The 11,168-nt window shown below is 42.6% G+C and overlaps 1 protein-coding gene across 6 annotated transcripts; it reads right to left on the bottom strand.

Moving 5' to 3' along the window:
• Positions 1 to 3,566: 3,566 nt before the first annotated feature.
• Positions 3,567 to 11,042, bottom strand: LOC147797354 (sialidase-1-like). Of its 6 annotated transcripts, none has more exons than XM_087143409.1 (7): positions 10,960 to 10,996; positions 7,619 to 7,756; positions 7,109 to 7,298; positions 6,094 to 6,359; positions 5,544 to 5,726; positions 4,683 to 4,902; positions 3,567 to 4,421 (listed from the first exon to the last, which is right to left on the bottom strand). In XM_087143409.1, exons 3-7 carry the CDS (start codon positions 7,260 to 7,262, stop codon positions 4,216 to 4,218), a joined length of 1,029 nt encoding a protein of 342 aa, XP_086999535.1. In that variant the 5' UTR covers positions 7,263 to 7,298; positions 7,619 to 7,756; positions 10,960 to 10,996; the 3' UTR covers positions 3,567 to 4,215. The 6 variants fall into 6 exon arrangements, with proteins under 6 accessions (XP_086999535.1, XP_086999534.1, XP_086999536.1 ...); XM_087143408.1 differs by lacking the exon at positions 10,960 to 10,996 and adding an exon at positions 10,004 to 10,281; XM_087143410.1 differs by lacking the exon at positions 7,619 to 7,756 and having other exon boundaries at positions 10,960 to 11,042.
• Between the last annotated feature and the right edge of the window lie 126 nt (positions 11,043 to 11,168).

Genomic DNA, 11,168 nt, shown 5'->3' with positions numbered 1-11,168 from the left:
GAAGGAGAACAAAACGAACGATGACAAGATGACAATCGTGTCACCCAGGTAGAAATCAGCCCAAGTGCAATACCGTCTTAAAATAGTTTAACGCCAAAGGACGCCAATAACAAAAACAATGGCAATGTTTTTATGCAGTCATATGGGACGTTACATTAGTATTTTGGATTCTCTTATAGGCCTACTGTGCTTATTTCTGAGGTAGTCAAAACGTTTGCGGTCGAAGAAACTTTGGCGTTGTGCATGCCAAATACAGGAAAGAACACAGAATGCATTTCACGCAAATAACACCAACTTTTACTCTTCATTATTTTACAAAGTGTGACGGACCTTTTTATCACGGAATCTCCTGATCAGATTCCTTCAATTTTCTTATAGGGTTCGCGGTAAAAATTGGAATGCTAGACGTTAGTCAAAGGACACTGCCTGCTTAACTGGTATCGTAATTCCATTGTAAACAGGACTCGAAGTACATGTAATTTTACCTAAATATTTACGAAAATATTTCCCAGTCTCGTGTAAGGAGAGTGGAAAATGTTGTTCATCTTATATTTGTATCACACCTGTCGTTCTAAAAACGGACCCCACACTTGAAGTCAGTATCGAAGACAAAGCTAAACAACTGGAACTACATTTTATGCTTAAAGAATTGGCTCGGGTGTACCAGCAAATCGTTTGCCCTCTGCGTCATTCAAGCGAAGAAACCGGCAGTCTGAAAATTGAAATGGCCTTCATAAAATTGCTAAAGTTTGCATATTTCTTTACTACACTGTCAAAGTAACAAAACGTACGTCTACGTCAATTGCGGGGAACTGATTGGCTAATGCCTTATTGGTGATTTAGAATGAATTTCTACAGCGAAACGGACCAGATTGTCCCAGCGGAATAGGGCCTTGATTCCGTTGTATCCAATTCAAGGCAGCAATGCTGTTCGCTTAAAGTAATTGAACAAGATACCAGGCGCTTCTTCCAAACGTCCTAAAGGAATCCACGACACAAAATCTGCACTTCTCATCATGGCAGATAATTTGCTGATATACCGCATCTGTGAGACCATTATAGGTGTTACAGGCATAATGGGCAATGGCCTCGTCATCATCGTTATCTGGCGAGTCTCCTCCATGCACAAGGCCTCCATAGCACTCATCTGTCACCAGGCCGTCATCGACTTTTTGGGCTCATTGGTCTTGCTGCTCAAGAGAAACATCCTTGTGTCATTCCCGCTCCCGGAGACTCAAGGAGGCGAGCTGCTGTGCAAGATGTGGATCGGTGATGCTGTCCTTTTTCTGCTCTTCGTAACCTCCACGTATAACCTACTTGCCCTGACCTTGGGGAGGTATTTCAGCATCGTCTACCCTCTTCGCCTCCGGCTGATGCGTTCTCGTGTCTTGCGGCAACGATTGTGGTTGTGTGGCTAATTGGCACGGCAATTAAGTCCTACTCGTTCCTCCTTCTCACCGTAGTGGACGGGAAGTGCATCTACCGGCACCTCGAAGCCTCAAAAGTCATGGGCCCGCTCATCATTTGCCTGCAGTTTTTCATTCCGATGACGATCATGTTTTTCTGCTACATACACATGGGAGTGACCTTGAAGCGTCAAGCCAATTGCAAGCCACTGAAAGCAGATGACGATGACCAGCACCAGAATGCAGCAACCGCACTTGGTCAGCACCCTTGACTCGGACAACAGCAGCAGCACTCGATCTCATCACCAGCAAGTTCTCTGGGTGAGGCGTGGTGTTTTCGAGACGCTGGTCATTGTATTTGTGACATTTGTACTTTGCTGGGCTCCCACTCAAGTCATTTTCCTCATGTTCAACATGGGCTGGATGGAGCTGCGAACCAGGGGAACTGTTCGCGCGGTCTTTGTAATGCTCACATCCTCCAACTGCTGCGTGAACCCGATTATCTACTGCTTCAAGTACAAACTATTCCGTCGAGCGTTACGCCAAGTGCTAGGCCGTCCAGCTAACGAGCAGTATGACGGTCTCGTGCAGCCTGGGGCTACACGAATGACCTGGGACAACTACGGAGCGTAGTTTCATTAAAGAAACAGTCCGAACAAACACAAAACAGCTCGGGACCACAAGGGATGTTTGGGTGCGTGTTCTACGTATGGGGAGACATATTTTAACAAGGATGCATTTCGAAATGTAAAGTTTGGATTCAAAGATATGTGCATATATAAGTTGTTGGAGAAAATTTTAAGTAACTTTGGTCTGATGGGAAAAGATGCAAATTTCGGGTAATGTTGATATTGGAAACAGATTGTATACCGAATAAAAAGTCGACCGATGTCAACACCAAAACGTTCAGTCTGTTGTTTGATTCTTGACACATAGGTTTTAAAGTCTGAGTCACTGGCGGCTGTGGCCTTTTGATTTTATCTTCGGAGCCGGATAATGAAAACAAAAGCAATAGAGCTAGTTTGTTGTCCAGTATGGTGGATCCGTTGGAACCACTTACCAGAAAAAGAGCCCCCAGCCCCATAAAATAATGGAATTTATTTCACTCCTTTCAGTGATTTGTCAAACCTGCAGAGGGCGTCATTGTTCATCTCCGGACAGAGGTGTTCACGGAGAGAGGGGTGCCAGCTTCAGACTTTAGAACCAAAAGACATGAAAGAGCTGTTCATAATGCGTGGGGCACAGCATGCAGCTATAGTGTGATAATTGTCCCTGTGCACTGATGCACATCACCATTTTGGTTCCAACAGTTCAGACACTCATGTCTCAACTCTCTCCAGAAACAGCTCTGTCTCTGACCTGGAGACGTGCAGTCAATCAGACAATGATTTGAATTCATAAATGTACCCTTTGACCGTACTACCTGCAGTCTCGTAATTTTATTACCTGCATAGCGGTTCAGATGACGTCGAGCGGCAAGAGGAACGAGTGATCGTTCTGACGAGTGTAAAACACGTGTTCTTTGTGCGAGAAAGCTGCGCTGCACAGATTGAGATTGCTGCAAAATCTGTTTTCTTATGCTGATGCATCCATACCCAGATACAGTCAGTGGGCTTGTTTGCAAAGAGTCCAATTTCAATATGAGAAATGATTTGCGAGTGTTGTTAGCAACGTGGAGTCTTTTCCTACCTCCATGGTAGCAAATATAGCATGCTGGGGGTACACTTAAATTACTCTCTACTCAATGCCCTAGCTTGTGGTGGTTCTGAATACAACATCTTAAAAACTGCATCACACAGGGCAGCACAGTGTAGCCCCACGCATTACTTTGCATTTGCACACAAAATTCAAGAGGGGCACTTGGTTTCACTGAATATCACTTGCTGTTATAAAATGTCCTACAAAAGGCTTTTGAAACGCATTTCTAGATTTACACCCGATTATCCAAAAATTACTTGAACCAAAAAATAACAGGCTCCTAGCATATAGCAATTGGTTATGAAGTACAAGGTTTACCAAAATAAGCAGAAATAAATACCACTAAGCAAAAAAAGGAAAGTAAGTCTGCTGTAAATAGATCTGTTTCAAGCAATATTACATAAATACTGAACGCTTTGTGTGGTGCAGTAAAACTAACTTCCAGAGGTGATCCACGGAGAATTCTGAATGTTCAATTTTATTAATATTATACCACAAGATAAACAAGCTGACATTTGGTTCATAACATCTCTCCCAAAGATTCTACTTGATTCAAGCAATAACTGACTTAAATACGTACAAAAATACATTTGTTTGAATAAGAAATTGGTTGAAACTTTCCTGCACTTTTCCAAACTACATGTACCTCTTCACAAAATGTTTGAACTCTGCTCTGCAGGGCAAGCTCTTCAAAATTGCATGCAAATAACACAAGTACGCTTTTGCACACAACTTGTAGTCATGCATGTAGTTCTTTGGTTGCTATGCGTATACTTCTTTTGGCCGTGCACAAGAAGATAGCTAAAATAACCAATGCCACATGACTGGCTCTCGGCCAATCAAGATACAGAGTCTGCAGGTGAGGTGTTACATACAAATACATGTACCAAATGATTAGGGCAGAATCACATAAGAACATTTGCAACTGAAGTCAGCCCTCAAGCACAACTTCAATGTAGACATATAAAAGCATTATTATGCATAATACCATATAAGACTGCATAACCTTATGACAAATATACAAAATATTTAACTTTAATTAAGGTCCCGTGAATCAGCGGTCACTGATTCCGACTTTTTACAAGATATCACACTCTAACTGAACTTGTGACTATACTTCATCATATAAGCTCACACGTACAAACTCGATGGATTCGGTGGTTGATGTGATGCCCTTCTCAAAAAGAATGAAGACATACTCTGAAGGTCCCGGATGAGCCGTCATGGTGCTGTAACCGCTGGCTTTATCCCAGATCTGAAGCTCGCCGTCCCACGTTGTCCCGTTGTCGTAACTCCATCGCAGCGTAAGGTCAACCCCTGCAGTGACACAATGCTTCTATGATTACACCACATGCGGGCTTACTTATGAGCCAACTGCATTTGACAGATTTCTCACATCAATGGAAGGGAAACAAAATTGCTTGCAGATTTTAAAGGCAGGTCTTATCTTTGTCAAAGGTCATTGGCAAAGAAACTTTTATCCTTGCATGTATGCTTTCTAACATTAGGAAACGCAGTGTCCTTTTCACAGTTAATGCGCATGGGCCTCTAAGGACCCTCAAGTAGCATCCTACTTACTAGCGACAGTGCTCTTGGGATTGGAGAAAAACAGCACATTTCGATGGAGCAGCAACCCAGCAGCACACGCCGGTTCTATCAAGGTGTTATCCTCGTACACATCTTGGATTGGCAAGGTCTCCCCACCGTCGTAGCTCCACGCCACCACACGACAGTGGCATTTGAAGTGGTACTGATTGCGCGCGTTGAGCATTATTGAGCCGTTGGACAGTTCAACAGCCTAGATGCAAAAGCACACAGCAGACGGTCAGTAAAATCGGGGTCAAAGACTTAAAACAAACTGGAAGTCGGTTTGGCACAGTGGTATCTCTCTTTGCCTGCCACCGGTGACCCTGGATGAAATCCCACTCGTGCTCTCGGGATTTCATATCCTTTCTGATTTATTAACCAGAACATCAACCTATGTTTTGGGGGAAGGGCAAACTTAAAATCTCCTCCCAAAACAACTCTAAACTTTTCACCTGATCTTAACGCCCTCCTCAATCAGGTGCTACAGTACATGTATTACTATTTCTAAAATGGTTTGTTCAATTCCTAAAAGAAAATTGCAACATGTCTCCAGTCCTCCCCCCACAAGCCAATGGGGGATTCCTTCTTTGTTGTCTCTACATTAAAAACACTAAAACGAATCATGATCAGTGGGGGAAGGGGCAAGTTGCTCTTCCAGGACTTGTGGTATGAGGATTCATTTACCAAGGAAAAAAGGAGTCATTGTTAGAGAATTTTCCAGACACAATCACAATGCCCAATATTGTTAATTGGCAAGAATGTGTCAGAGCATTTGAAAAAAGTAGTCTGTAAAAAGCGGTCTGTAGTCTTACTCTCTCAGCTCACCCCTCCTCAGCCTGTGGCCGTACTCACCTGGCACTCGTCAGGCACAAAGTCTCCTTCCACCTTCTTCTGCCCGTATGGTATTCCTTTGATGGATCCTCCCCATCGCCACGTCATCCCATGATCATCGCTCAGCAGGCAGTACACACCATCCACGTTGAAATTGCCATGACCGCAAGACACAAGCCGTCCTTTGTTGGGAGCAAATTTTTTCTGCGTCAAAAGTTTTTGACAAGAGTGGTTACAACGCATTCCCTAAAAAACTTTTAGACTAAGGCTACATGTTATTCCTCGAACAACGTTGTGATTCCTGTGCTTAGAACACCCCAACTACAATTATGTTAAATAGTACCATGACTTAGGGAATTTCTTCTCAACTTGACAGGTGTTTTGAACAATTATGTTCTACTGTTTTTAATACATATACTTCATGTTTTGTGTAACACACTCTTGGCTATGTCTATGGGATGTTACACGTGCATGCAATGGGTTCCCAACCAACGCGAATGGTCAAAATCCCGGTAGAGTTCAGTTTAATATTCAGAGCATAAAAACAAAACTATTGACAACTGCAGGTTACCTGTATGCCAAATCCTGGGCCTGGTGAAAAAGCCTGAGTTCCAATCTGCTCTGAAATATTCACAGGCTTCGACCACGTCAGCCCATCGTCAACGCTCTTCAAGAGTTTGGTGCTGGTGACATCACACCGGTCGTGGTGATTGCAGACGGTGTACATGATGAAGATGATGCCTTTCTCATCATCCACGATGACATTGCCAAGGTTGAGGCCATCGAAGATGAGGTAGCCATCATCAACAATGACTTGCATTGCCTCCCATTCATCTCCTATGGCGTCATGAGATTTACGGACAATGCAAATGTGAATGATACTAAATAACATACTGTTCCTTGAGGAGCTGATGCATTAGACAGTGTGGTGCTGGGCATATCGAAGATCAAGAAGTCTTGTTCATACATGCGCCTTTTTCCACTGAAGCAAGGTTTTAGCAGTCAGTTCCAGCTTCTGCCACGTGGCAATTATTTGACAAACCTTAGCTGCAATCTTAAGTGATTGCCTCTTTGTGTCATCGGAGTCCTGCTCAGTAAGGAAAAACTTCTTTTGGGCATTAAGTGTTCACAAAACATATTGCAACCGCTGGTTTGCAATCTGAAACACTGCCAGAGCAACTGAAATGTGGTAAAAAATCAACACAGACAGCAATGGATCCTCATTTCCCGGGCCCCCTTCAGATATGTGCCTTGCACAAACAGGGCATGAAGTAATCCATTTCTTTGTTTCTTAAATTTTGTCAATCATTTTTTTCGTTTTTCTGTTGGCATATGTAGGATTTCTTTTGTTTTTGCTAAATATTGGTTCAGTCTTTTAAAATCAAAACAAATTCTTTGAAAAGTACCTGGATGTAACAACTATCAGCCATCCCACTGAACCTGTAGAATTTTTGAAGAGATTCTTGAAGGAAGTACCCCTCCCTCCTCCCACCCTTCTTTCAACTAGTTGTTTAAAGTGTGAGCAATATACACTCAGGTAGAACAATAACACGTATCTTAGTGTGTAGGGGAATTGCAAACCCTACCCAACTCGTCCACTGATCGCCGGATCACCATGAACTTTGGGCCAGCATCACCCCCCGAGTACTTCCTGGCTTCAGCGACGGCTAAAAGGTGCCCTCCGGGGGTGTAACTGAGCAAGGGAATGCGGTAGATGCTGACTTCCGCTTCCCCTTGCATCCACAGGGGTCTCTGGGCTGCAATGAATGGATTTACCTGTGAGTGTAATGCAAAAATATGTACTTGATTTCGGCAAGAACCTCTTTGTCAGACAAGGCAGCAAGTCATTTTTGCAAATATATGTCAAGTCACAAGTCATTTGTTCAAGCCCCAGTAATTTGGTCCAGTCACTAGTCCTTCAACTGCAGGTAAATTCAAGTTACAGGTCATTTCCTCCGAACAAATGGCAAGTCACAAATCTTTTTCTCTCTGTACAAGTAAAGTCACGCATTATTTTGTCCAACTGCAATAAGCAAACAGGGTAAGGTATCAACTTGAGTTATGAGTTATGAACTACTGAACTTTACTTGACTCACTTGATTAGTACTTCACTCTACCGCTCCATTTCCATGTGTACTCCAATACTACTTTGGGAAGACATGGTTGCAGGTCACTGTTTGTAAGTGCTAGTCACGTCACTTTTTGACAATCCCAAGTCACATCATCAGTCAAAGCTGGAACAGGGTAGTTGCAAGTCAAGTCACAAAAATGGTGACTCTAGTCTGACCCGTGTCCCATTCATACACTGTACATGTACATTTGTACGACTTACATGTAAGTCAACAACCCTGCTCTTTGGTTCGGCATCAGAAGTGTTGACTGAAACAGTGCGCAAATTGTGTTTCATAAGTTGATACATGTAGGCCTAACTTTAATCCTTTTCACGTCAATAGTACAAAAAACTCAGCTGGGACAACTGGTAACAGATAAGCCTACATGTAATTTTGGAGAGTTGTTAATTACCTTCAACCGGTGAGTCATGTGACAGCTCAAAGTACATTTTCCCAACAAAACACAATTGCTTAACTCTGTTTTTAAAGATGAAGTGTACCTGTCCCTCTTTCATTTCAGTTGATGAAGTAATGAAAGCTTCAGCTCCCCTGAGTCCCTACTTTGAAATTCAGAGCTCCATGGTTTGAAAACGTTACTTTTTAAAGGAAATCTCCATCTGTTAAAAAGGTGTATTAGTCTAAAATTACCTACATGTATGCAACCTATAAAGGACATTTTCTTTCAACACAAATGAAGAAGTATTTGGGGAAAACATATTGCAATAAACAGGGAAATTTGTGCCCCTGTCTGAGTAACTTGCCTTTTGGAATAATATGGACATGGTCTCTCAACTAGGATTGACCATACTGTAGTTCTAAGGGCAGCTTTATTTAATGTGCCATTAGACTTAAAGTTTTGGCAACATAATTGGGCTAGCTACATGTAGCTACAATCCTGGACAAAACTGTTAGGACACGTTTCAGTGGCCACACCCCTTGCAGGTCCCCCACTCCCCCATCCATATTGTCATCTCGAGCTGGAACTCAGACCGCGCAATGCAACCCAACATTGAGAGGGGGCCCGGGGATGGGGAGCCCAATGAGATTTGGCCAGGATTGTAGCTCCATCCAACAAGCCTCTGAGGATACTCCACGACTAATGTCAGTACTACAGCATCCTAGCTACTGCTGAACATTTTGTGTTTACCTTGCATTAGATTGTAATGAATGAAGTATAATTTGTTGTTTTTCCTTGCTTGTGTAATAAGTAGTTTAAAAAAGCTGTGCTTGTCCTTAATGTTTAGTTTGTCGTAAAAATTTGTTTAGTTTTTTCTTTGGTTTTTGTCCTGTGGGTAACAGTGTCATGTCCATCTACGGATCACAGGTGTAAATCCAGAGGGATATCCCCCCCTTTGGCATGTTTGGGGAGGAGGGATGGATGGGCTATTCAATCATTCCCCCACTGTTCCGTTGTAGGTGAGAGAAGCAGATCTTGAAGAATTTCTAGAAGACTTACAACCAAAATGGACTGTATATTCAATATTACTCAAAAATTGAGACCAGAAAAACCATAAATATGGCGTTCTGATGGAAGATTCTACATGTACATGAATGCAATATATCTAGCAGCTGTACATCTGTACCGTGAGTATCATGTCAACCCCCCCCCCAGCACTCTCAAATTTCCATGGCCAGGAAATTCATCCCTGCATGTTTAGAAATCCCAGCATGTACTGCATGTTTAGAAAACCCATCAAGGTGATTACATGTACATGTACATGCAGTTGAATTTCATTCAAAGATTCCTCCCACAATTTCCCATTTCCCATGTTCCAGTACACCACGGCTAGACATTCTCCACAGCTTTGAAAGTACATGTACATGTATGATGTAGGCCTGTGACTCCATTGCTTTTTGATTAAATTTATTGTTCTTTTGATTTGTAGGCCTACTTCTTGTGTTTAATGTTATTCCTAATAATTTTATATTTCAACGAACAGTCACACAAAGGCCTAAATACGTAGGCCTACATGTACATGAATACATGCATGCAGTACAGTAGGCCCTACATAGACCTAAACATTTTAGGAAAGAGTTCCACAATACCATACCCCCTCCTTCCTCCATGACCATATGTACAACAGTACTAATTATTCCGTACAGTGACCTACATGTACATGTAGTTAGCCTATTATTAGCCATCAGAAAGCAAAAGCATATCAAGGAATATTCAATGTAGGAAGGAAAAAACAAGGTCGTCTAAAAAATAATTTTTAAGACTAGTCTCATTGGATTTGTGCACAGGGTGTCGAGTGGCGTCCGAATAATACATGTATATCAATCATGGAACTCTTTCCAAGTTTTGAAATATTGTACTCTTGCAGGGCCCTAGACCTACTGGCCCTAGATATTTGTACGAAAGTGGCGTGCCTTTGCAGCTGATGGCTGGCCAACTCCAAGATTCACATGACTCAACAAGACCAGCGTCAATGCCAAATGTATGCCAAATGATGTGAAACAAACTCTGATAGTGCGTACCACCAGTGCCACCAAAGCTACTTCCTCCATCATTGGTAATACAATCAATTGGAAGGTACATGCCCTGACCACCATGGAGCTATCACTGACACGAAATAAACTGCATACGACGACTGTTTCCGAACTAACTAGTTTATGCCTGAATCGCTCGACGTTTTCCGTGCTAACCTGCCACACAAAACAGCCGTGATCCAGTTTAACCGTGGTATAACTATATCATGACTCCTCGAATTGCCTCTTCTTGCATCTGAACACACAGTCATCGACCAGGAGTTAAAAGACGGTGAACTCGTCGTGTTTGTAGAGGCCTAGTTACTCGGACTGACACTCCACTATCACTAGGCCTAACCAACTTGTACTAACAAGATTGAGAATTTAACAGCAGAAGACTTCTTTATTTAAAATTCAGCCATGTTGACTCACCCCTCTGTGGTATCCTTAGTATTTCAACAGTCAGAATTTTAAGTCCAAGTAAAGATTTGAAAAGTTGAGCAGTGTAAACGGAACAGTATACTGTGGGCAAACCAAATTATTTTGACCACACTACAGACGACTTACTTTGATAGCTTCTGAACCATGAATAGTCTGGTGCAGTACGGTGCGTCTCCTGCACGCAGTGTGGTACGTACATGTACATGTACTTCACATTTATTTTCGACACTTGAAATTCCTCCCTATCTTAAAATGTTGTTTGTGGACGATATCAGAGGGCCATTTTTTTCTCCCTTTACAACCCGGCCAATGGACGGACATGAACTACAGGCGTTCATCCGGGGGCTTTTACAAGCAATTGCTTTTACAAGCAAATTTTTCGCAATGCAGCGATTTGTTTTCACCGCTTTACTCACCAAGCTCCCAGATCCGTGTAAGTCTGGTGGCAAGATCCATAAAGTGACTCAGTTCACGCGCGCGCAATGAATTTTTTCCACCCGTTGCACGTGGGCGACGTCTTCACGGTAACGACACCATGTACGAAAGAAGGATCGAAGCGGCGCCACATGTGCAAGCGAGATAGGTCCTTCAAAACTAAGTTATTTAATTACTTCCCAAAACCAGC

This window comes from Acanthaster planci, linkage group LG11, assembly GCF_054643075.1.
Source record: "Acanthaster planci isolate LZ-2023a linkage group LG11, COTS_SCS, whole genome shotgun sequence".
Taxonomy (NCBI): domain Eukaryota; kingdom Metazoa; phylum Echinodermata; class Asteroidea; order Valvatida; family Acanthasteridae; genus Acanthaster; species Acanthaster planci.
The sequence above is the reverse complement of the archived record's forward strand: the minus strand, read 5'-3'. Positions and strand labels throughout refer to the sequence as shown.